The sequence below is a fragment of the Protopterus annectens genome, chromosome 11.part0 (assembly GCF_019279795.1).
Source record: "Protopterus annectens isolate FY-2018-M chromosome 11.part0, PAN1.0, whole genome shotgun sequence".
NCBI lineage: Eukaryota > Metazoa > Chordata > Ceratodontiformes > Protopteridae > Protopterus > Protopterus annectens.
Genome location: NC_056745.1, coordinates 1,147,444,292 through 1,147,465,523, shown reverse-complemented (window position 1 = coordinate 1,147,465,523; position 21,232 = coordinate 1,147,444,292). Strand labels below are relative to the sequence as shown.

The 21,232-nt window shown below is 40.8% G+C and overlaps 2 protein-coding genes across 7 annotated transcripts in view; one reads left to right on the top strand and one right to left on the bottom strand.

Annotated features, from left to right (window-relative positions):
- Positions 1 to 21,232, top strand: part of CCDC146 (coiled-coil domain containing 146) — a 4,019,163-nt gene that overhangs the window by 1,229,061 nt on the left and 2,768,870 nt on the right. The window lies entirely within an intron of this gene.
- Positions 1 to 21,232, bottom strand: part of LOC122815746 (fibrinogen beta chain-like) — a 674,021-nt gene that overhangs the window by 205,388 nt on the left and 447,401 nt on the right. For all 6 annotated transcript variants that reach the window (XM_044088499.1, XM_044088501.1, XM_044088503.1 and 3 more), the window contains 3 exons: positions 18,951 to 19,013; positions 15,026 to 15,088; positions 9,312 to 9,374 (listed from right to left, as the gene is read on the bottom strand). In XM_044088499.1, the coding sequence (XP_043944434.1) occupies positions 9,312 to 9,374; positions 15,026 to 15,088; positions 18,951 to 19,013 (189 nt within the window). The remainder of the gene's footprint in view (positions 1 to 9,311; positions 9,375 to 15,025; positions 15,089 to 18,950; positions 19,014 to 21,232) is intronic.

The window sequence follows — 21,232 nt, the reverse complement described above, 5'->3', positions numbered from 1 at the left end:
TCAGACTTTCTGTATCTTGGTCACAGTATAATATTTTTGGATTACCTTTTGGGTTATCTCCACTCCAACAATTTTCACCAAGTGTCTAGCTTCATTGATAGCTGAATGCAGACTACATAGCATCCACATAGCCCTTATATATACTACTAGTTTATATTTGTATATTTTTTTCCAGTTGTCAGGAGTCCCTTGCTTGTGTTACAAACTGTGTGCTCAACCTGGTTATTCAGATCAACAGTCAAAAATCCTACTTGATTCCTTCTCACAGGATAGTTTTTTCCTAGGATGCTTTCCAGATTATTCTCAAAAAAGGCATTCTTAACCCAGGCAAAGTAAATCTCCAGATGGAAAATGTCCTGTTTTTCTTCAATCAGACTTCAGACAGAGAGTACCTCAGGATTCTAGGATTTGTGTAATCTTTGATTCTCATGACTCATGTTGCTAGGTTGCACATGAGAAAAAGTCAATGTTTCTTAAAGACTATTCAGCTCAGATGATGGATGTGTATGTCAAATTTTAGTAAATCATAAATTATAATGCCTAGTAATTTTGTATGAGGTCCAGGTCTGATGATGGTATTGTTATGGGAGGTAATAGAAAAAGTGGATTTGTGAGATGCCAGTCTTTTGGGGAGAAAAAGTAAATGTTTTGTCTTTTTAGGGTTTAGAATCAGTTGATTGTTGGTAAGACAGGTTTCAATGGATGTGAAAGTGTCCTGGGTAAGGGCAAGGAGTTCATGGATACTGTGGGCAGTGGTAATAATGGTGGAGTCATCGGCATATTGTAAGAAGATGAAGAGGTTGGAGACAGATGATAGATTGTTGGTAAAAATATTGAATAGAAGAGGCCCTAATATTGGGCCTTGGGGTACAGCAGTTTTGACAGGAAGGAATGGGGAGGTGAAAATTTTCAATCATATGGATTGTCATCTATTAGGGAAGATATGAGTTGGTGGAAGCCATAAAGATTAAGACTATGGGTAAGAGATAGGGAAGAGAGAGTTGCCCAGTCTATGTTTACGTCACCAAGTATAATAGTTTCGTAGGTAACATTTAGGGCAAGCCAAGAGAGAAAGTTCTCAAGGATACGGACATTGTCCCCTGGAGGAATGTAAATGGATACAATGGTAAATTTTCTTATAGGTATTGAGGTGGCAGTTTACTATTAGAATTTCTGCAGGAGTGAAGCTAGGTATAGAACGTGAAAGTGGAGTGAGAGAGTAAGCTGTTCAGAGTAGAGGATAGCAACACCTCCTCCTTTTTTATTTGTTCTGTCTACCCGGAAGATGTTATAGCCTAGGGGAAGGATTTTTGAGTTTGCAATGTGAGGTTTTAATCAGGTTTCAGAGAGGATTAGGATGTGGGGGGAGTAGAGGTCAGTCCATGACTGTATGTCTGTAGTTTTATTAACAATGCTTTGGATGTTGAGTGAAAAGATAGTTAGGGATTTAGAAGATGGAATGTGGCTGTGGGGAATTGTTGAGGAGATTAGGGTGGGGGAGTGCATGCTTTTGAGGGATGGTGATGGGTGGTCCAGAGTTAGGGTAAATGTCACCATCCAGGAGTAGTGAGTCAAAGAAATCAAGCAGTATGGAGAGTAGTACAAGTGTACGTGGATTTATAGTTTTTATACTTGTGGGTAGAGTGTTGCTATGATACACATTAATGGAAAAGAGGGAGGTAGGGGAGATTAAAAATAGTTGAGGTGAGATACTGAGTGTGTAGGGGTAGTTATCTGGGGAATATTATTAGAGAGAGTTCATTAAGGTGATATATATATATTGCAGAGGAATGCGATATGAAGTAGCTAGTGTTAGTAGGAGGAGGAAGGGGATAAGAAGGTGATGAGGTGACATGGTAGGGTAGAGTAGGCTGAGTATATATAAGGGCAGTTAGGTGTAGAAGGTATAATGAGTAAGATGAGAGACTGATAGAGAAGGGGGCTTGGTGAGGTGTTAGTAGGAGGAGAGAATAGATAAGGTGGGGAGGGGTTGAGGAGAGATAAAGATGTAGTGATGAGAATGTATTGGTGGTGGCAGAGAAGTAGTTTAATAGATAGGGTGTGGGGATTGGATAGTAGATAAGGAGAAGGAGAAATAGAGAAGTATAAAGGAAATGACAGTGGGGGTGTGTAGGAATGGGGGTAGGGTAGGCGAGTGGAGTGAGCCTGAGCATAGCAGGTTGACCCAGCAAGGAGAACGTTGAGGAGGAGGAAAAACAAAACAATCAGTAAGGTAAGTTGAGTACGAAGGTGACACAGGGGAGGCTATAGCTAGCTAATAAGAAACTTATGCCAGTACATATGAGAGGGAAACTTTATTTTTATTTCTCTAGTAATTTATTTTATTTTTTTTCTACCCTTTTAAATTGTGAACAGGAGCCAAAGCAGATGTCCAGTACAGTGCCAAATAAAAGTTATAGATGGTGGAGGAAACTGATATACAAGCCAAACAGTTTGAAGCAACTTCCAAGCCTTTCCAACCTTCCAACTACAGACCAATTGCAATTGTCTCACTCCTCTCTAAGATCCTAGAAAGATGTATTAATCACCAGTTCCTCTCCTATCTCTTCACCAAAACCTTCTCTCCTCAACCCAACATGGATTTCACCCATCCCACAGCACCACCACTGCCCTACTCAAATTCACCAATACTATAAACTCCCACAGGAGTCTAGGTAAATTAGTCTCACCTGCCTTCTTAGATTTATCCAAGGCATTCGACACAGTCTCATATAATAAACTACTAACTTGTCTCTCTGACCTCAACCTTAGCAACCCCACCCTACTCTGGTTTAAAAGCTATTTAGATAATCGCCAACAATCTGTCAAATGGCATAACTCTCTACCCCCCCCCACTCCCAGCCTTCTTAGGTTTGCTGCAAGGATCAACCCTAGGACCCCTTCTTTTTGATATCTTGACAAACCAACTCCACTCAGCTACCTCTGAAGCCGACATAGTCCAATACTCTGATGACACAACTCTCATATGCTCTGCACCCAACATCTAACTTCTCCAACAAAAAGCCCAAGAAGTCTTTTCTGAAATAGAGAACTGGCTTAACAACTCATACTAAATCCCAAGAAAACACAACTAATGCTATTCCACTCTACTAAAACGAGCAACCATACCTTCTCTATACTCTTCGCCAACAAAACCCAAATCACCCCTGTCACTGAGGCTAAACTCCTAGGAGTTACCATTGACTAGCAACTCAATTTCACAAAGCACATATCAGCAACCATCACTAAAGTCCACAATAAGCTAGGTTCCCTCTATCACTGTAAAAGTTATCTAACCACTGAATCTCGAATTGCAGTAGGCATGACCCACCTCCTAGCTACTCTACTTTATGCATCCCCAATTCTAACTAATCTTTACAAAACTGACCTTAATAAATTTTCCATCTGTTACAACAAAATCACTAGATTCGCTACCAATGCCAAATCACGATCCCACCACTGCCTTTCCCTACAACCCTTGCACTAGCTTGAATTTCTGAACCTATTAAGGTACCATCAACTCAGCTTAGCTCATCTACTTCTGTACTATCCCGAGAAAACTGCTAACACGTCTATATTACATAATCAAAGTTTTAAAAGTTCGAAAGTCATATGATCGACACCATATGATTGAACTTTCAAAAGTTCAAAAATGTAATAAAAAAATAAAGAAAAAAACCTACCTGAATGGTTTAAGTAGGGGGGGGGGCAAGCCCCCCTCACTCCCCACATCCCCCACTATTTAAATATACCAACTCCGAAATCGCACTACAGAGGGAGGGAGTAAACTATCCTGTGTCAGAAAAGGGAAATCTTCCTATTCTGCACTGTACGGAGATCATTGTTGAAATGTTCGAGACCCCCTAACCTGACTGGCATGCTGAACTTCTACAATTCAAATAGACAACTTTGATCCTCCAACAAAGCCTTAATTGAAACCATCACATGCAAAAACAATTCCAGGTAATCACAATTTGACCATGAAATAGGAAAAATATGGAACAACCTTCCCCCTAACCTCAGACTACAAAACTCCACACTGTCCTTCAAAAGCCTACTTAAAACATACCTCTTCACCAACCATCTATGCAACTGTAATTGGCCCCCTGAAGCCTCATCCACTCACTATTTCTATGCCACATCTGTTCTGGACAACACAAACAACACACTCTAACTATACCTATCCATGTGTGTGCAATAACCTATATGAGTGTATGTACAAGTGTGTGTGTGTGTGTATGTGTGTGTGTTTGTGTGTGTGCTCTTATATGTATATTTGCTTGAATGTATATATGGAAACTTAAACATGTGTATACGCTTATTCAGTTGTGAAATATCTTGCAATGCCCTACCAGGTTCTTATCTACTCTCACTGTATATTTTGTGCACATGTATTTTCAACCAAAAGGGGAATATCTTCTTATTGTATACTAATGGCTGTAAAGTCTACAATCTGCTACTACTCTGTAATGTCTGTTTTGTAAATTTTTCTTTTCTCTGTAAACTTATGGAGTTTTTCTCCCCAGGACTCCACTGAAAATGGACACTTGATGTCCAGTCGGACTATCCTGGCAAACAAATGTTAAATAAATAAATAATAATTTACAAAGCATGTTCATGGAAATATAGCCCCTCCAGTCGTGTGGCAAGCTGGATAGCTGTTTAAAACCTAGCACAATGCTGCCATCTCGTGGCAGAAAGGAGATAGATCTCCTATCTACTGGAGCCATCTACATCAACATTGGTTTGATCTAAAATAAGAGAATTAACAGCTAATATAATTAGAATGAAATTTAAAAAAGCAAAGTTGGCAAAATATAGTTACCGCACTCAAACCCAAACTATGGTCTGGAGCTATGGGCCAGAATGGTCCCATATTGGAAACATAACCTTTCACTGGTACAGCTTTAGGGTAAAGAAGTCAAGCTCTTCAGAATAGGGAGGGAGTGAATCTTCCTCTGTCAGTGTGACATTTATGCAGGAGGTTTCAACAATGACACATTAACAATGCAGACAGCTGACCAATTACTTTCATGCCAAGGCAACCCTATACCTCTACCTATGAAATACCTCACTTGGTGGGGAAAATATGGAAAATTTATGTTGCTAATTGGAAGAAATGTGTAGTCAAGGCAGCTATCATTATCTTGTGCAAACAAATGCTGTTGCTCCTTTCTCTGATGCCTGATAAACACAGTCCTTGGGAATGGCAAGGTAAAGTTCCCTCTAATTTAAAAGCTGTCTACAGTTTGCCCCAGTGCGGTTGCAAACTGAAAGTTACCAGTCTGCAAGGAGGATGTATAATTTATCTAACAAACATAAATGTAAAGCCAACAACAGTGCACCCACCAAAATTTAGAATTCCTTTTCAGTATATCTGTGTGATATGATGAAGTACCTGCTTCATAGAGTATGAGTCTGATACCCTAAACACATACCAAGGCTGCTACAAAAGTATGCCATTTACTTAAGATAGGAAAATTAAATTCTTGCTTTGCTCAGAAAGTAGTTGGACACATGGTGAATCAGAAAAATATAGATGACTTCACTATCCAATGTACTCAGTTGTTTATTAGCTGCTATGCTGAGAGAGTCCACAGTGGCACTTGGGTTGCATTATGCAGGAAACAAACTAGGCAGTGCAGTCATCAGAACTGAACAAATACTGACTTCAGATTTACTTGGGTGGATATTGAGCGAAGGGTGATTCTTCATCCATATTATTCATTGGTAGGTCTTCAAAACGTTTGAATGCTGGTTGATCTCGCTGGCACAGTTTCACTGCTGCAACTACCAGAAATATAACTATGACTGCAGCAAAGATGCAGATCACAGCAACCAGACCTGTGCTAAGAACATTGTCTTTGGAAAATACACCACCTTCAGAAATGCTGCTGGTGTTGTTCGATGTGCTGTTAGCTGTTTGCTGGGCTGTAGTGGTAAGTATAAATGTGGTTGTGGTGTTTGGCATTGGTTTAGTTGTTGATACATGTGTAGCATTTGAAGGACTGGGTACTGCAGTTCCTGCTGTTAAATTATGAGCTGTTGTGGCACTGTTGCTTTGCTGTGATGGGGTTGTGGTGCTCCAGTTGACTGTAGAACTACTTCCAGCAGCACCAGTTGGTGAGGTAGTGGTAATATCAGATTCAGAGTTAACACCTGGGCTGGAATCTGTCTGGTTTGTTTCTGCAGTTACTAAAGTTTGTGTCCTGCCATTACCTTCTAAGGATGGCTGCAGGTTCTCTCACAATGAGTAAACTGCTTCTGCACATAATGGATCTACTGTCAAAAGACAGATGAATCTGATACATCTCAACCTCAAACAACTTCAACTGACTGCCTGGATGATTCAATTCTAATGCCTTTAATTCCTTTTAGGGACTTATTTCATGAGGTTACATAACAGGTACTAAAGGAGGTAAGAAACCACGCTACTAGAAAATCATGTATTAGTAAGTGGAAACAATGTTCTTGTTGGTTCATAACTAATAAACAAGGGCTCATTAGGGGTTTAGTACCACTGGTATTTAAATGTGTGTGCAAGTTATTTTCCTGTGGTTTCTCTTATTCCATCGTAAAGGTTCTATCTTTCAGCCATTTCTGGCCATGTATCCTCCTTTTTTTTATTTGTGTAAAACAGTATCTGAAGAGTCTTGTACCTGAGACCTCCTTGTAAACAGGTTGCTCCTCCTTGGAATCTTAACCTTGTGCTAAAGAAGTTGACTGTGTCATCTTTATAAGCTGATTTAAGGCTTTTGACTTGGAAAATTGTATTAATCATTGCTTTGACATCTGCAACACAAGTATCTGAGTTGCAAACTCTCATTGTTGCTGAACATTACCTCATATTCCACAGAGATAATGTCATATTAAAAACAAACCCCTCTTTTATGCCCAGAGTGGTTTCAGAATTTATTTTGAATCAAGTCTTCAATCTCCCAGTTTTCTACTTAGAATCTAGAAATCGGGGAGAACGGATTCTGCATACTCTGGACATGCATAGGCAGCTCAGGTACTTTCTTGACAGAGCCAAGTCCTTTACAAAAGCTAACCCGCTATTTATTTCTTATCCAGGGACTGAAAATAGACATCCTGTGTCTATCCAGACAGTTTCTAGGTGGTTATTCCTGGCTATTGTTTTTTTTTTCTGTACCTGCCATGGCATATCCATTCCTTGTAGTATCAAGGCACATTCTATTAGATCTTTTGTCATTGTTGATGGCATACTGGAAGGGGGTGGACTTTAGAAACATTCTAAAGACTACATGATCCTCCATTCATACTTTTACAAAGCATTCCAAACTGGACTCCTTTTCAATGTCCAGGGCTAGCTTTGCTAGTATCATTGTGCAGGAGCTCCTGGATTCATATTGTTTCTCCTCTGAGGTCGGATAAGGTTTGATAATCAATCCATACAGCTTTAAGGCTACTATTACTACAGTCGGTATGATGAACATAGTACAGTTGTGTAAGTTGCACTTGCCCCATAACAGTAGATGGTCAAATTCCTCACTGTTGCAGTAGGCACAATCCCCTCCATCCAATTACTCTTATATATACAATAGTAATTGGGATATAAGGTAGGATTATGTGTATTTCTTGTTTATATATTTCTTTGTTATTAATGTTTCTCTGGTTCAGGACTATTAAGACTCTTCTCTGTCTGTATGGGCAAGAATATCTTGAAGAAATCTTCACTTTGACTCCTGAGTTCTCTCCTTGGGGCTAGCCAGTCAGCAGTCAGAGTGAAGGTGTGTGTGTGTGTGTGTATCACAGCTTTGTGAAGATGGCTGTTTGTTCATTCCTAAACAGGGAAGCAAACACATATAACCTAAAGCCAATTACAGCAGTGAGGAATTCAAACATACAATGTTCTGGGTAAATGCAACTTATAAAACTATACCTTTATTTGCCTGTTCTACACATGCTCAAGATGAAATTGCTCAAGCAATGGTAGCGAGAAGAAAAAGATGACATATGGCATAATGCCAAATGCTGTTTTACATAGAAAGTCATTGCCAGAGCATAGTTAGAGACTGCAGTGGCAATGATTCATTTGTTTTGGGAGAATCAATTAAGTGAATAAACACTGAGTAAAACAATCCATGGTTCTGGTGTCCTAATTTATGGAGAGATATAATGCTGAAGTGCTACAATAATGTGTTGAATGTGTTCATAATTTGATCTCACAAAAAAAATATATATTGACCTACAAGTCAGAAATATTTTTTCATGGGTTTAATTTATTAATATGCTATCACTTCAGAAAATGTAAGTTTACAGACTGATAAAGTATAATATTATTTGGCCAGTCTCCTGAGTGGCTTGGGCTTTGTAGTTCATGATACAGATAACCGGCATTTTCAGCTTACATTCAAAATGCTTTCTCAATCTGCATGCTTATTGTTTCTGTTCCTGCAGAAAATTATCTGTAGCACTGCACTGTAACATATGACCTACACTTCAAAATGGGGAAAATTCCACAGAAATAATTATGGAAAATGTATTAAGGAAATAGTATAAAGTTTATACGTCTTTATTTCCTGTCTAAGCACAACTTATAGTTTTGTAAATATCAATATTTTATTCCAAAGTCTTTACCTGTAGCTCTTTCAATACATGTTTTACAGCCAGATTATCTTTTATTCATTTACATTACCTGCTTATACAGTTCAGGGTCACAGCAAGGGATAACTGTAGGACACACACACAAACACACACACACACACACACACACACACACACTAGGGACAGTTGGGAACTTGGCCAGTCCACATTGATACACATTTTAATTTTAAGTTGTGAGAATGAACCATAGTCTTCAGCAAAAACATGCTCAGACACAGGGAAAACGTGCAAACTCCACACAGAAGCTTCCCCATCCAGAAACTGCACAAAGAACCAGCTGCTGAGAAATAGCAGTGGTAAACCATTATACCACTATACTGCCCTTCTTCAAGTTCACTCTGCTAAAATGCCCTACCGGTCCATAAATCACATTTTAAATAATATTTTTGCTCATACTGTTAAACTGAATTAACATTTTAATCTAGACATTTTAAGATATGCGGGCGCAGTTTCTTTAAAAATTTCAATCTTAGTCACAATTGCATGGGACACACTTGAGAGCTTATGTCATATGGTTAACAGTCATTTAGAAGATGGTTTATTCTCTTAATCAGGACAACTATACTGAACTAGCAGGAGCAGAAGCCTGCTAACAACTGGCAGAGTTAATCCCAGCACTTATGTGATAGCAAAGTTCAGTACTTATCCAGGATGCTGCATTTTACTTTTAAAATTATGTTTACCTGTTTTAGTCTTTTGTATTGGTGTAGAAGTTGTGTAGCTTTCTTTTGGTTGCTTCTCTTCACCTGTATTTGGAAAAAAAATGGAAGACTATAACACTTAAAAAACACATTTGATGCTCTCAGAATATTAATGTTATTGGATTTGTTAGTAGTAGATGTTAATGGTATATTGGAGTTTCAGATCTACTAATATTTAAGTTATCCTGATACACATTCCCTAAGGGATTCAGAATTTTCATAATTGACTGGGTCATACTTAAGTGCTGATGTGAAAACTGTTGCATATTAGATGTAAAATGCTTTCTGACCTGAATACAGAACAAATATATTGAACTATCATGAGCAGTAGCTTAGTGCAGAATGGCACAAAATACACTGAACCGACCGATATAGCCAACATCCTGGCAGACAGGTTCAGCACAAACTTCACCCCCCCCCCCTCAGCTCCAAAAGGGCCCATAACCATACCAGAAGAATTTAGAGTCCCTGAAATCACAGACACTCAGGTTAAAACAGCCCTCTCCAAAGTCAAAAAGACAGCATCAATGGGACCGGACGGTGCCCCAGGATGTGTCCTACACGAGCTCAAAGACAAACTAACCCCTCACCTAAACACACTGTTCAAACTCAACCTCTCCACAGGCTACGTGCCCATAGTGGCGCACGGCAACGGTTATTCCGCTCCACAAAGGCGGAGCCAAAACAGACCCCAGGAACTATCGGCCTATAAGCCTGACTAGCTTGGTCTGCAAGGCTAATGAGCGCATCATCATGGAAATCATTAACAGAGACATTGGGAACCTCCAAACACTGGACCCTACCCAGTTTGGCTTTGTTAAAGGCAGATCATGCCTCCTAAATCTGGTGGACTTCTTTGAGACAGTTACCAAGGCTATAGGCGAGGGAAAGGTGATACACACAGCCTACCGAGACCTTGCTAAGGCCTTCGACACCATTCCCCATTCTGGTATTATAGACAAGCTCACCAGCCTGAACATAAACCCCTACATCACAAGATGGGTTGCCAACTGACTTACGGACAGAACCCACATGGTGAGAGTTGAGGGAGCTAGGTCCGACTCTAAACCGGTTACAAGTGACATTCCCCAGGGCTCCGTCCTAGCACCCCTCCTGTTCGGCATATACTTCTCAGAGGTACAGGCAAGCACAGGAGGACTATGGCTCACCAAGTTCGCAGACAACTGCAAAGTAGGGGCTATAATTGACTCTCCGGCTGACACAGACATCCTCCAAAAGGGTCTCACTGAGACAGACACCTGGTGTCAAAATCATGGCCTCAAGCTAAAGGCCAAAGTGCGTAGTCATCCCCTTTGGAAAAAACAAAGTACCTACAAACTACCTCATAGGTGGTAGTCCCCTAAATATGGAAGATGTAATAAGGGATCTGGGGACTCAAGTAGATAGTAATCTCACCTTTGATAATCACATTGCCAAAGTGGTTAGAAAATCCTTCTACGTGGCCCACCTGATCAAAAAAGCATTCGCATCCAGATCAAAAGAGGTAATTGTGCCTCTCTACTCATCACTTATCAGTCCCATCATAGAGTACAATGCCCCTTTTGGGATGTACCTTACAAGACACCTGCAACAGCTGGAAAGACCACAGAAGTACCTCACCAAGAGGATCACTGGCCTCAAACAGATGCCCTATGCAGCTCGACTGTAGAAACTCCAGCTGTACTTGGTTGCATACCGCCTACTCAGAGGTGATCTCTGCCTGGCATACAAAGCCATGTCAAACCCAGAATTGATGGACATGCTCCACCTAAAGAAAACCTTATCCCCTCGAGCCACATGCTCTAGGGATCTAAACCTCACCACAACAGTAAATAGGACGTGGTGGAGGGATAGATTCCTGTCCCAGAGACTTCCCATGCTTTGGAACAAGATCCCAATCTACATTAAGCAGAGCCCCTCGCTAACACTCTTCAGAAGAAACCTTAACGAGTGGATGGGAAATAGAAAGTTTACCTCAGGGATCACTTCAGTGGCTCTACTGGACAGAGGCACAGGGAACTAATATAAGGGGGCGGCGAAAGCCAACACATTCTGGCTAGGCTTATAAAATGCCTTCGGACAGATAGCCTAGTACCTACCTATGAACATTTACTGTGCCAGCAAAGTGTAGTACTTAATTAAGATACTGCAGCAAAAACTTGCTACATTATATAGCTTGGGCAATGGGGCTAGTAGCCCCATGTAACATTCCAGGGCAAAACCTTTTAGTTAGTCCTTCAGATGAGATGTTAAACCGAGTTCCCATCTGCTTGATTTGGTGGTAGTTCAGGTGGAAATAAAAGATCCCATGGCATCTATTGTAAAGAATAGTGGAAGTTCCTTGATGCCCTGGCCAAATTTCCACAAGTGATATTAACACCACCTCAGGACTTCCCTGAAAAGAGGCCAGTAGTCCAGGGGAACTAAGCTGGTTAACAAAGTATAAATAATAAAAACTAAAAAACAATAAATTTGGTCCAGAAACAATACTAGGGCACCAGCACAGTATGAGGTTACATACAACACACTTTTACTCATATTTTCCGTGGAACAGCAGCAATACCATTCACATTACTAACATTTTCAGCAGTATTTTTGAAATGCATTTTTGTTAACCAGCAAGCAGACAGACAGGACCTTTGATAAAAAGTCATACTTGAGGCTTATGGTCAGGGAATACCGAAGTGATTTGCAGCACTAATGGAGTTTAGTATGACATATTACTGTTATTCAATCTTATAAATACTTTCACTTTTGTTAGAAAAGATGTTTGAGTGACATGGAAAGTTTCACCACGTTTTGAATGTATTTGCTACATAAAATAATGTTACTACATAAAAATTATGTGGAGGATCTTAACGCCTCACCATATTTGCACAAATATATGATATGCAATTCCTGGGTGACTGAATTCCGTGCTTTGCTATAGTAATTATGCAGTCATGTTATAATTTATGGTGGAGCAGAATTGGCAACTGTGTCGTGTAATATCTTTTTACAGTAATTGTACTGTGGCTATGGCACACAGCTTGTTATGCTCTCTTGCCTTTATAGACAAGATATTATAGCAACCATTGTGACACATAAGTCAGTACTTCAAGGAAATATTTGCAGCACAGGTGGTAATAGAAAGTACAGAACTCCTACTATTTTATCATATAGTACATTACTGTAGCGTAGAATTGCAAACAGAATATTGGATAAATAGCACTCTCTGCATCTGTCCACACACACACACACACACACACACACACACACACACACACACACACACACACACACACACACACACACACACACACACACACACACACACAGAAGTATGCATGTGTATGTCAGTAGTACATCACACACGCACACACACACACACATATGTAAATATATATATATATATATATATATATATATATATATATATATGGGTAAAGTTGATAAATTCTCTTTGCCGGAGCTTATAAGAGCAAATGTTCATGAAAGGGATACTCATTTTTTCTTTGTTTTTCAGTCTGCTGGCTGCTTTTATTGAGATCGGATTGTAGTGGGTTCAGGGAATTTGCCCTAACCCTGCTACTGTGCAATCTGGTAGTTCATATATTTAATTAGTAGGAAATGTTTTATTTTATTTTTTGTACTATGATAACTTTTTTGCATTCATTCTTTAAAGCATTTGATATTCGATGGAATAATTTATATATATATATATATATATATATATATATATATATATATATATATATATATATATATATATATATATATATATTTATATATATATATATATATATATATCTATATGGTTTCACTTCATATACTTGAAATGCTGAAATCCAGAAATTCAGCATTTCGAGTGTATGAAGCCGAAATTTGAGAATAGCGAAAATGCATATGCGAGAATGCGAGTATGTCGAATCCACCCGTATGCAGTGATGCTAGGTTACGGGAAGTGTTTAAGTTTGTGTTTGGACTTTCAGGAGAGTGAGTGTATGTGAGCGCTTTTGTAACGTGTGTGTGTGTGTGTGTGTGTGTGTGTGTGTGTGTGTGTGTGTGTGTGTGTGTGTGTGTGTGTGTGTGCGTGTGTGTGTGTGTGTGTGTGTGTGTGTGTGTGTGTGTGTGTGTGTGTGTGTGTGTGCGTGTGCGTGTGTGTGTGTGTGTGGGGGGGTACTATCACAGCTTTGTGAAGATGGCTGTTTGTTCATTCCTAAACAGGGAAGCAAACACAAATAACCTAAAGCCAATTACAGCAGTGAGGAATTCAAACATACAATGTTCTGGGTAAATGCAACTTATAAAACTATACCTTTATTTGCCTGTTCTACACATGCTCGAGATGAAATTGCTCAAGCAATGGTAGCGAGAAGAAAAAAATGACATATGGTATAATGCCAAATGCTGTTTTACATAGAAAGTCATTGCCAGAGCATAGCTAGAGACTGCAGTGGCAATGATTCATTTGTTTTGGGAGAATCAATTAAGTGAATAAACACTGAGTAAAACAACCCATGGTTCTGGTGTCCTAATTTATGGAGAGATATAATGCTGAAGTGCTACAATAATGTGTTGAATGTGTTCATAATATGATCTCACAAAAAAAAATATATATTGACCTACAAGTCAGAAATATTTTTTCATGGGTTTAATTTATTAATATGCTATCACTTCAGAAAATTTAAGTTTACAGACTGATAAAGTATAATATTATTTGGCCAGTCTCCTGAGTGGCTTGGGCTTTATAGTTCATGATACAGATAACTGTCATTTTCAGCTTACATTCAAAATGCTTTCTCAATCTGCATGTTTATTGTTTCTGTTCCTGCAGAAAATTATCTGTAGCACTGCACTGTAACATATGACCTACACTTCAAAATGGGGAAAATTCCACAGAAATAATTATGGAAAATGTATTAAGGAAATAGTATAAAGTTTATACATGTCTTTATTTCCTGTCTAAGCACAACTTATAGTTTTGTAAATATCAATATTTTATTCCAAAGTCTTTACCTGTAGCTCTTTCAATACATGTTTTACAGCCAGATTATCTTTTATTCATTTACATTACCTGCTTATACAGTTCAGGGTCACAGCAAGGGATAACTGTAGGACACACACACAAACACACACACACACACACACTAGGGACAGTTGGGAACTTGGCCAGTCCACATTGATACACATTTTAATTTTAAGTTGTGAGAATGAACCATAGTCTTCAGCAAAAACATGCTCAGACACAGGGAAAACGTGCAAACTCCACACAGAAGCTTCCCCATCCAGAAACTGCACAAAGAACCAGCTGCTGAGAAATAGCAATGGTAAACCATTATACCACTATACTGCCCTTCTTCAAGTTCACTCTGCTAAAATGCCCTACCGGTCCATAAATCACATTTTAAATAATATTTTTGCTCATACTGTTAAACTGAATTAACATTTTAATCTAGACATTTTAAGATATGCGGGCGCAGTTTCTTTAGAAATTTCAATCTTAGTCACAATTGCATGGGACACACTTGAGAGCTTATGTCATATGGTTAACAGTCATTTAGAAGATGGTTTATTCTCTTAATCAGGACAACTATACTGAACTAGCAGGAGCAGAAGCCTGCTAAGAACTGGCAGAGTTAATCCCAGCACTTACGTGATAGCAAAGTTCAGTACTTATCCAGGATGCTGCATTTTACTTTTAAAACTATGTTTACCTGTTTTAGTCTTTTGTATTGGTGTAGAAGTTGTGTAGCTTTCTTTTGGTTGCTTCTCTTCACCTGTATTTGGAAAAAAAATGGAAGACTATAACACTTAAAAAACACATTTGATGCTCTCAGAATATTAATGTTATTGGATTTGTTAGTAGTAGATGTTAATGGTATATTGGAGTTTCAGATCTACTAATATATAAGTTATCCTGATACACATTCCCTAAGGGATTCAGAATTTTTCATAATTGACTTGGTCATACTTATGTGCTGATGTGAAAACTGTTGCATATTAGATGTAAAATGCTTTCTGACCTGAATACAGAACAAATATATTGAACTATCATGAGCAGTAGCTTAGTGCAGAATGGCACAAAATACACTGAACCGACCGATATAGCCAACATCCTGGCAGACAGGTTCAGCACAAACTTCACCCCCCCCCCCTCACCTCCAAAAGGGCCCATAACCATACCAGAAGAATTTAGAGTCCCTGAAATCACAGACACTCAGGTTAAAACAGCCCTCTCCAAAGCCAAAAAGACAGCATCAATGGGACCGGACGGTGTCCAAGGATGTGTCCTACACGAGCTCAAAGACAAACTAACCCCTCACCTAAACACACTGTTCAAACTCAACCTCTCCACAGGCTACGTGCCCATAGAGTGGCGCATGGCAACGGTTATTCCGCTCCACAAAGGCGGAGCCAAAACAGACCCCAGGAACTATCGGCCTATAAGCCTGACTAGCTTGGTCTGCAAGGCTAATGAGCGCATCATCATGGAACTCATTAACAGAGACATTGGGAACCTCCAAACACTGGACCCTACCCAGTTTGTTTTTGTTAAAGGCAGATCATGCCTCCTAAATCTGGTGGACTTCTTTGAGTCAGTTACCAAGGCTATAGGCGAGGGAAAGGTGATACACACAGCCTACCGAGACCTTGCTAAGGCCTTTGACACCATTCCCCATTCTGGTATTATAGACAAGCTCACCAGCCTGAACATAAACCCCTACATCACAAGATGGGTTGCCAACTGACTTACGGACAGAACCCACATGGTGAGAGTTGAGGGAGCTAGGTCCGACTCTAAACCGGTTACAAGTGACATTCCCCAGGGCTCCGTCCTAGCACCCCTCCTGTTCGGCATATACTTCTCAGAGGTACAGGCAAGCACAGGAGGACTATGGCTCACCAAGTTCGCAGACGACTGCAAACTAGGGGCTATAATTGACTCTCCGGCTGACACAGACATCCTCCAAAAGGGTCTCACTGAGACAGACACCTGGTGTCAAAATCATGGCCTCAAGCTAAATGCCAAAAAGTGCATAGTCATCCCCTTTGGAAAAAACAAAGTACCTACAAACTACCTCATAGGTGGTAGTCCCCTAAATATGGAAGATGTAATAAGGGATCTGGGGACTCAAGTAGATAGTAATCTCACCTTTGATAATCACATTGCCAAAGTGGTTAGAAAATCCTTCTACGTGGCCTACCTGATCAAAAAAGCATTCGCATCCAGATCAAAAGAGGTCATTGTGCCTCTCTACTCATCACTTATCAGTCCCATCATAGAGTACAATGCCCCTTTTGGGATGTACCTTACAAGACACCTGCAACAGCTGGAAAGACCACAGAAGTACCTCACCAAGAGGATCACTGGCCTCAAACAGATGCCCTATGCAGCTCGACTGTAGAAACTCCAGCTGTACTTGGTTGCATACCGCCTACTCAGAGGTGATCTCTGCCTGGCATACAAAGCCATGTCAAACCCAGAATTGATGGACATGCTCCACCTAAAGAAAACCTTATCCCTCGAGCCACATGCTCTAGGGATCTAAACCTCACCACAACAGTAAATAGGACGTGGTGGAGGGATAGATTCCTGTCCCAGAGACTTCCCATGCTTTGGAACAAGATCCCAATCTACATTAAGCAGAGCCCTCGCTAACACTCTTCAGAAGAAACCTTAACGAGTGGATGGGAAATAGAAAGTTTACCTCAGGGATCACTTCAGTGGCTCTACTGGACAGAGGCACAGGGAACTAATATAAGGGGGCGGCGAAAGCCAACACATTCTGGCTAGGCTTATAAAATGCCTTCGGACAGATAGCCTAGTACCTACCTATGAACATTTACTGTGCCAGCAAAGTGTAGTACTTAATTAAGATACTGCAGCAAAAACTTGCTACATTATATAGCTTGGGCAATGGGGCTAGTAGCCCCATGTAACATTCCAGGGCAAAACCTTTTAGTTAGTCCTTCAGATGAGATGTTAAACCGAGTTCCCATCTTCTTGATTTGGTGGTAGTTCAGGTGGAAATAAAAGATCCCATGGCATCTATCTAACTCTAACTAACACCTCACCAAGCCCCCTTCTCTATCAGTCTCTCATCTTACTCATTATACCTTCTACACCTAACTGCCCTTGGTTCTACCTGACTTCGTCGACAGCGCAGAAGACCGACAGCGGAATTCGGAGCTCCAGAAGATCGAAAACGAAGAAGACCGACGCGAATCGCGAGTGGCAGAACATCGACAATGCAGAAGACCGACACGACGGATGACAACACCAACGCCGAGGATGCCGACATGGGGAAAGGCTGTGTGAGTATGCGGTAGTGACGGACGTTAGGGTGCGAGGCAGGTAAGTGTGGAGATTGACGGTCTGTGGGGATAGGGTGGGTTAAGTGAGTTAGGGTTAGGGAGCGATAGGGGTGGGTTAAGTGAGTTAGGGTTAGAGCGATAGGGGTGGGTTAAGTGAGTTAGGGTTAGGGAAGCGATAGGGTGGGTTAAGTGAGTTAGGGTTAGGGAGCGATAGGGGCGGGTTAAGTGAGTTAGGGTTAGGGAGCGGGTAGGTAAGTGTGCGATAGTGACGGACCTTAGGGTTAGGGTAAGGTTTAGTGTGGGCTTGTAAGGATTTTGGTGTGCTTGTGTTGTGTGTGTGGTTTGTGGAATGGGGATGTGTTTTGTTTTTAATAATTGTTATTGTGGTGTGTGCAGTGTATGGGGTTTCGTGTTTGTGTACCGTCGGTTATTTCGTTGTCGGTTATGTGTGGTTTCGTGTTTATGGACTGTCGAATATGTGGTGTCGGTGATGTGGTTGTCGGTGTTGTGTGGTTTCGGCTATGTCAGGTAGAACCCTGCCCTTATATATACTCAGCCTACTCTACCCTACCATGTCACCTCATCACCTTCTTATCCCCTTCCTCCTCCTACTAACACTAGCTACTTCATATCGCATTCCTCTGCAATATATATATATCACCTTCATCAACTCATCAACTGTTAGAGTTCAGGGTCACAGCAAGGGATAACTGTAGGACACACACACAAACACACACACACACACACACACACACACACTAGGGACAGTTGGGAACTTGGCCAGTCCACATTGATACACATTTTAATTTTAAGTTGTGAGAATGAACCATAGTCTTCAGCAAAAACATGCTCAGACACAGGGAAAACGTGCAAACTCCACACAGAAGCTTCCCCATCCAGAAACTGCACAAAGAACCAGCTGCTGAGAAATAGCAGTGGTAAACCATTATACCACTATACTGCCCTTCTTCAAGTTCACTCTGCTAAAATGCCCTACCGGTCCATAAATCACATTTTAAATAATATTTTTGCTCATACTGTTAAACTGAATTAACATTTTAATCTAGACATTTTAAGATATCTGGCGCAGTTTCTTTAAAATTTCAATCTTAGTCACAATTGCATGGGACACACTTGAGAGCTTATGTCATATGGTTAACAGTCATTTAGAAGATGGTTTATTCTCTTAATCAGGACAACTATACTGAACTAGCAGGAGCAGAAGCCTGCTAACAACTGGCAGAGTTAATCCCAGCACTTATGTGATAGCAAAGTTCAGTACTTATCCAGGATGCTGCATTTTACTTTTAAAATTATGTTTACCTGTTTTAGTCTTTTGTATTGGTGTAGAAGTTGTGTAGCTTTCTTTTGGTTGCTTCTCTTCACCTGTATTTGGAAAAAAAATGGAAGACTATAACACTTAAAAAACACATTTGATGCTCTCAGAATATTAATGTTATTGGATTTGTTAGTAGTAGATGTTAATGGTATATTGGAGTTTCAGATCTACTAATATTTAAGTTATCCTGATACACATTCCCTAAGGGATTCAGAATTTTTCATAATTGACTGGGTCATACTTAAGTGCTGATGTGAAAACTGTTGCATATTAGATGTAAAATGCTTTCTGACCTGAATACAGAACAAATATATTGAACTATCATGAGCAGTAGCTTAGTGCAGAATGGCACAAAATACACTGAACCGACCGATATAGCCAACATCCTGGCAGACAGGTTCAGCACAAACTTCACCCCCCCCCCCTCAGCTCCAAAAGGGCCCATAACCATACCAGAAGAATTTAGAGTCCCTGAAATCACAGACACTCAGGTTAAAACAGCCCTCTCCAAAGTCAAAAAGACAGCATCAATGGGACCGGACGGTGCCCCAGGATGTGTCCTACACGAGCTCAAAGACAAACTAACCCCTCACCTAAACACACTGTTCAAACTCAACCTCTCCACAGGCTACGTGCCCATAGTGGCGCCGCGGCAACGGTTATTCCGCTCCACAAAGGCGGGCAAAACAGACCCCAGGAACTATCGGCCTATAAGCCTGACTAGCTTGGTCTGCAAGGCTAATGAGCGCATCATCATGGAAATCATTAACAGAGACATTGGGAACCTCCAAACACTGGACCCTACCCAGTTTGGCTTTGTTAAAGGCAGATCATGCCTCCTAAATCTGGTGGACTTCTTTGAGACAGTTACCAAGGCTATAGGCGAGGGAAAGGTGATACACACAGCCTACCGAGACCTTGCTAAGGCCTTCGACACCATTCCCCATTCTGGTATTATAGACAAGCTCACCAGCCTGAACATAAACCCCTACATCACAAGATGGGTTGCCAACTGACTTACGGACAGAACCCACATGGTGAGAGTTGAGGGAGCTAGGTCCGACTCTAAACCGGTTACAAGTGACATTCCCCAGGGCTCCGTCCTAGCACCCCTCCTGTTCGGCATATACTTCTCAGAGGTACAGGCAAGCACAGGAGGACTATGGCTCACCAAGTTCGCAGACAACTGCAAAGTAGGGGCTATAATTGACTCTCCGGCTGACACAGACATCCTCCAAAAGGGTCTCACTGAGACAGACACCTGGTGTCAAAATCATGGCCTCAAGCTAAATGCCAAAAAGTGCATAGTCATCCCCTTTGGAAAAAACAAAGTACCTACAAACTACCTCATAGGTGGTAGTCCCCTAAATATGGAAGATGTAATAAGGGATCTGGGGACTCAAGTAGATAGTAATCTCACCTTTGATAATCACATTGCCAAAGTGGTTAGAAAATCCTTCTACGTGGCCCACCTGATCAAAAAAGCATTCGCATCCAGATCAAAAGAGGTAATTGTGCCTCTCTACTCATCACTTATCAGTCCCATCATAGAGTACAATGCCCCTTTTGGGATGTACCTTACAAGACACCTGCAACAGCTGGAAAGACCACAGAAGTACCTCACCAAGAGGATCACTGGCCTCAAACAGATGCCCTATGCAGCTCGACTGTAGAAACTCCAGCTGTACTTGGTTGCATACCGCCTACTCAGAGGTGATCTCTGCCTGGCATACAAAGCCATGTCAAACCCAGAATTGATGGACATGCTCCACCTAAAGAAAACCTTATCCCTCGAGCCACATGCTCTAGGGATCTAAACCTCACCACAACAGTAAATAGGCGTGGTGGAGGGATAGATTCCTGTCCCAGAGACTTCCCATGCTTTGGAACAAGATCCCAATCTACATTAAGCAGAGCCCCGCTAACACTCTTCAGAAGAAACCTTAACGAGTGGATGGGAAATAGAAAGTTTACCTCAGGGATCACTTCAGTGGCTCTACTGGACAGAGGCACAGGGAACTAATATAAGGCGAAGCCAACACATTCTGGCTAGGCTTATAAAATGCCTTCGGACAGATAGCCTAGTACCTACCTATGAACATTTACTGTGCCAGCAAAGTGTAGTACTTAATTAAGATACTGCAGCAAAAAACTTGCTACATTATATAGCTTGGGCAATGGGGCTAGTAGCCCCATGTAACATTCCAGGGCAAAACCTTTTAGTTAGTCCTTCAGATGAGATGTTAAACCGAGTTCCCATCTGCTT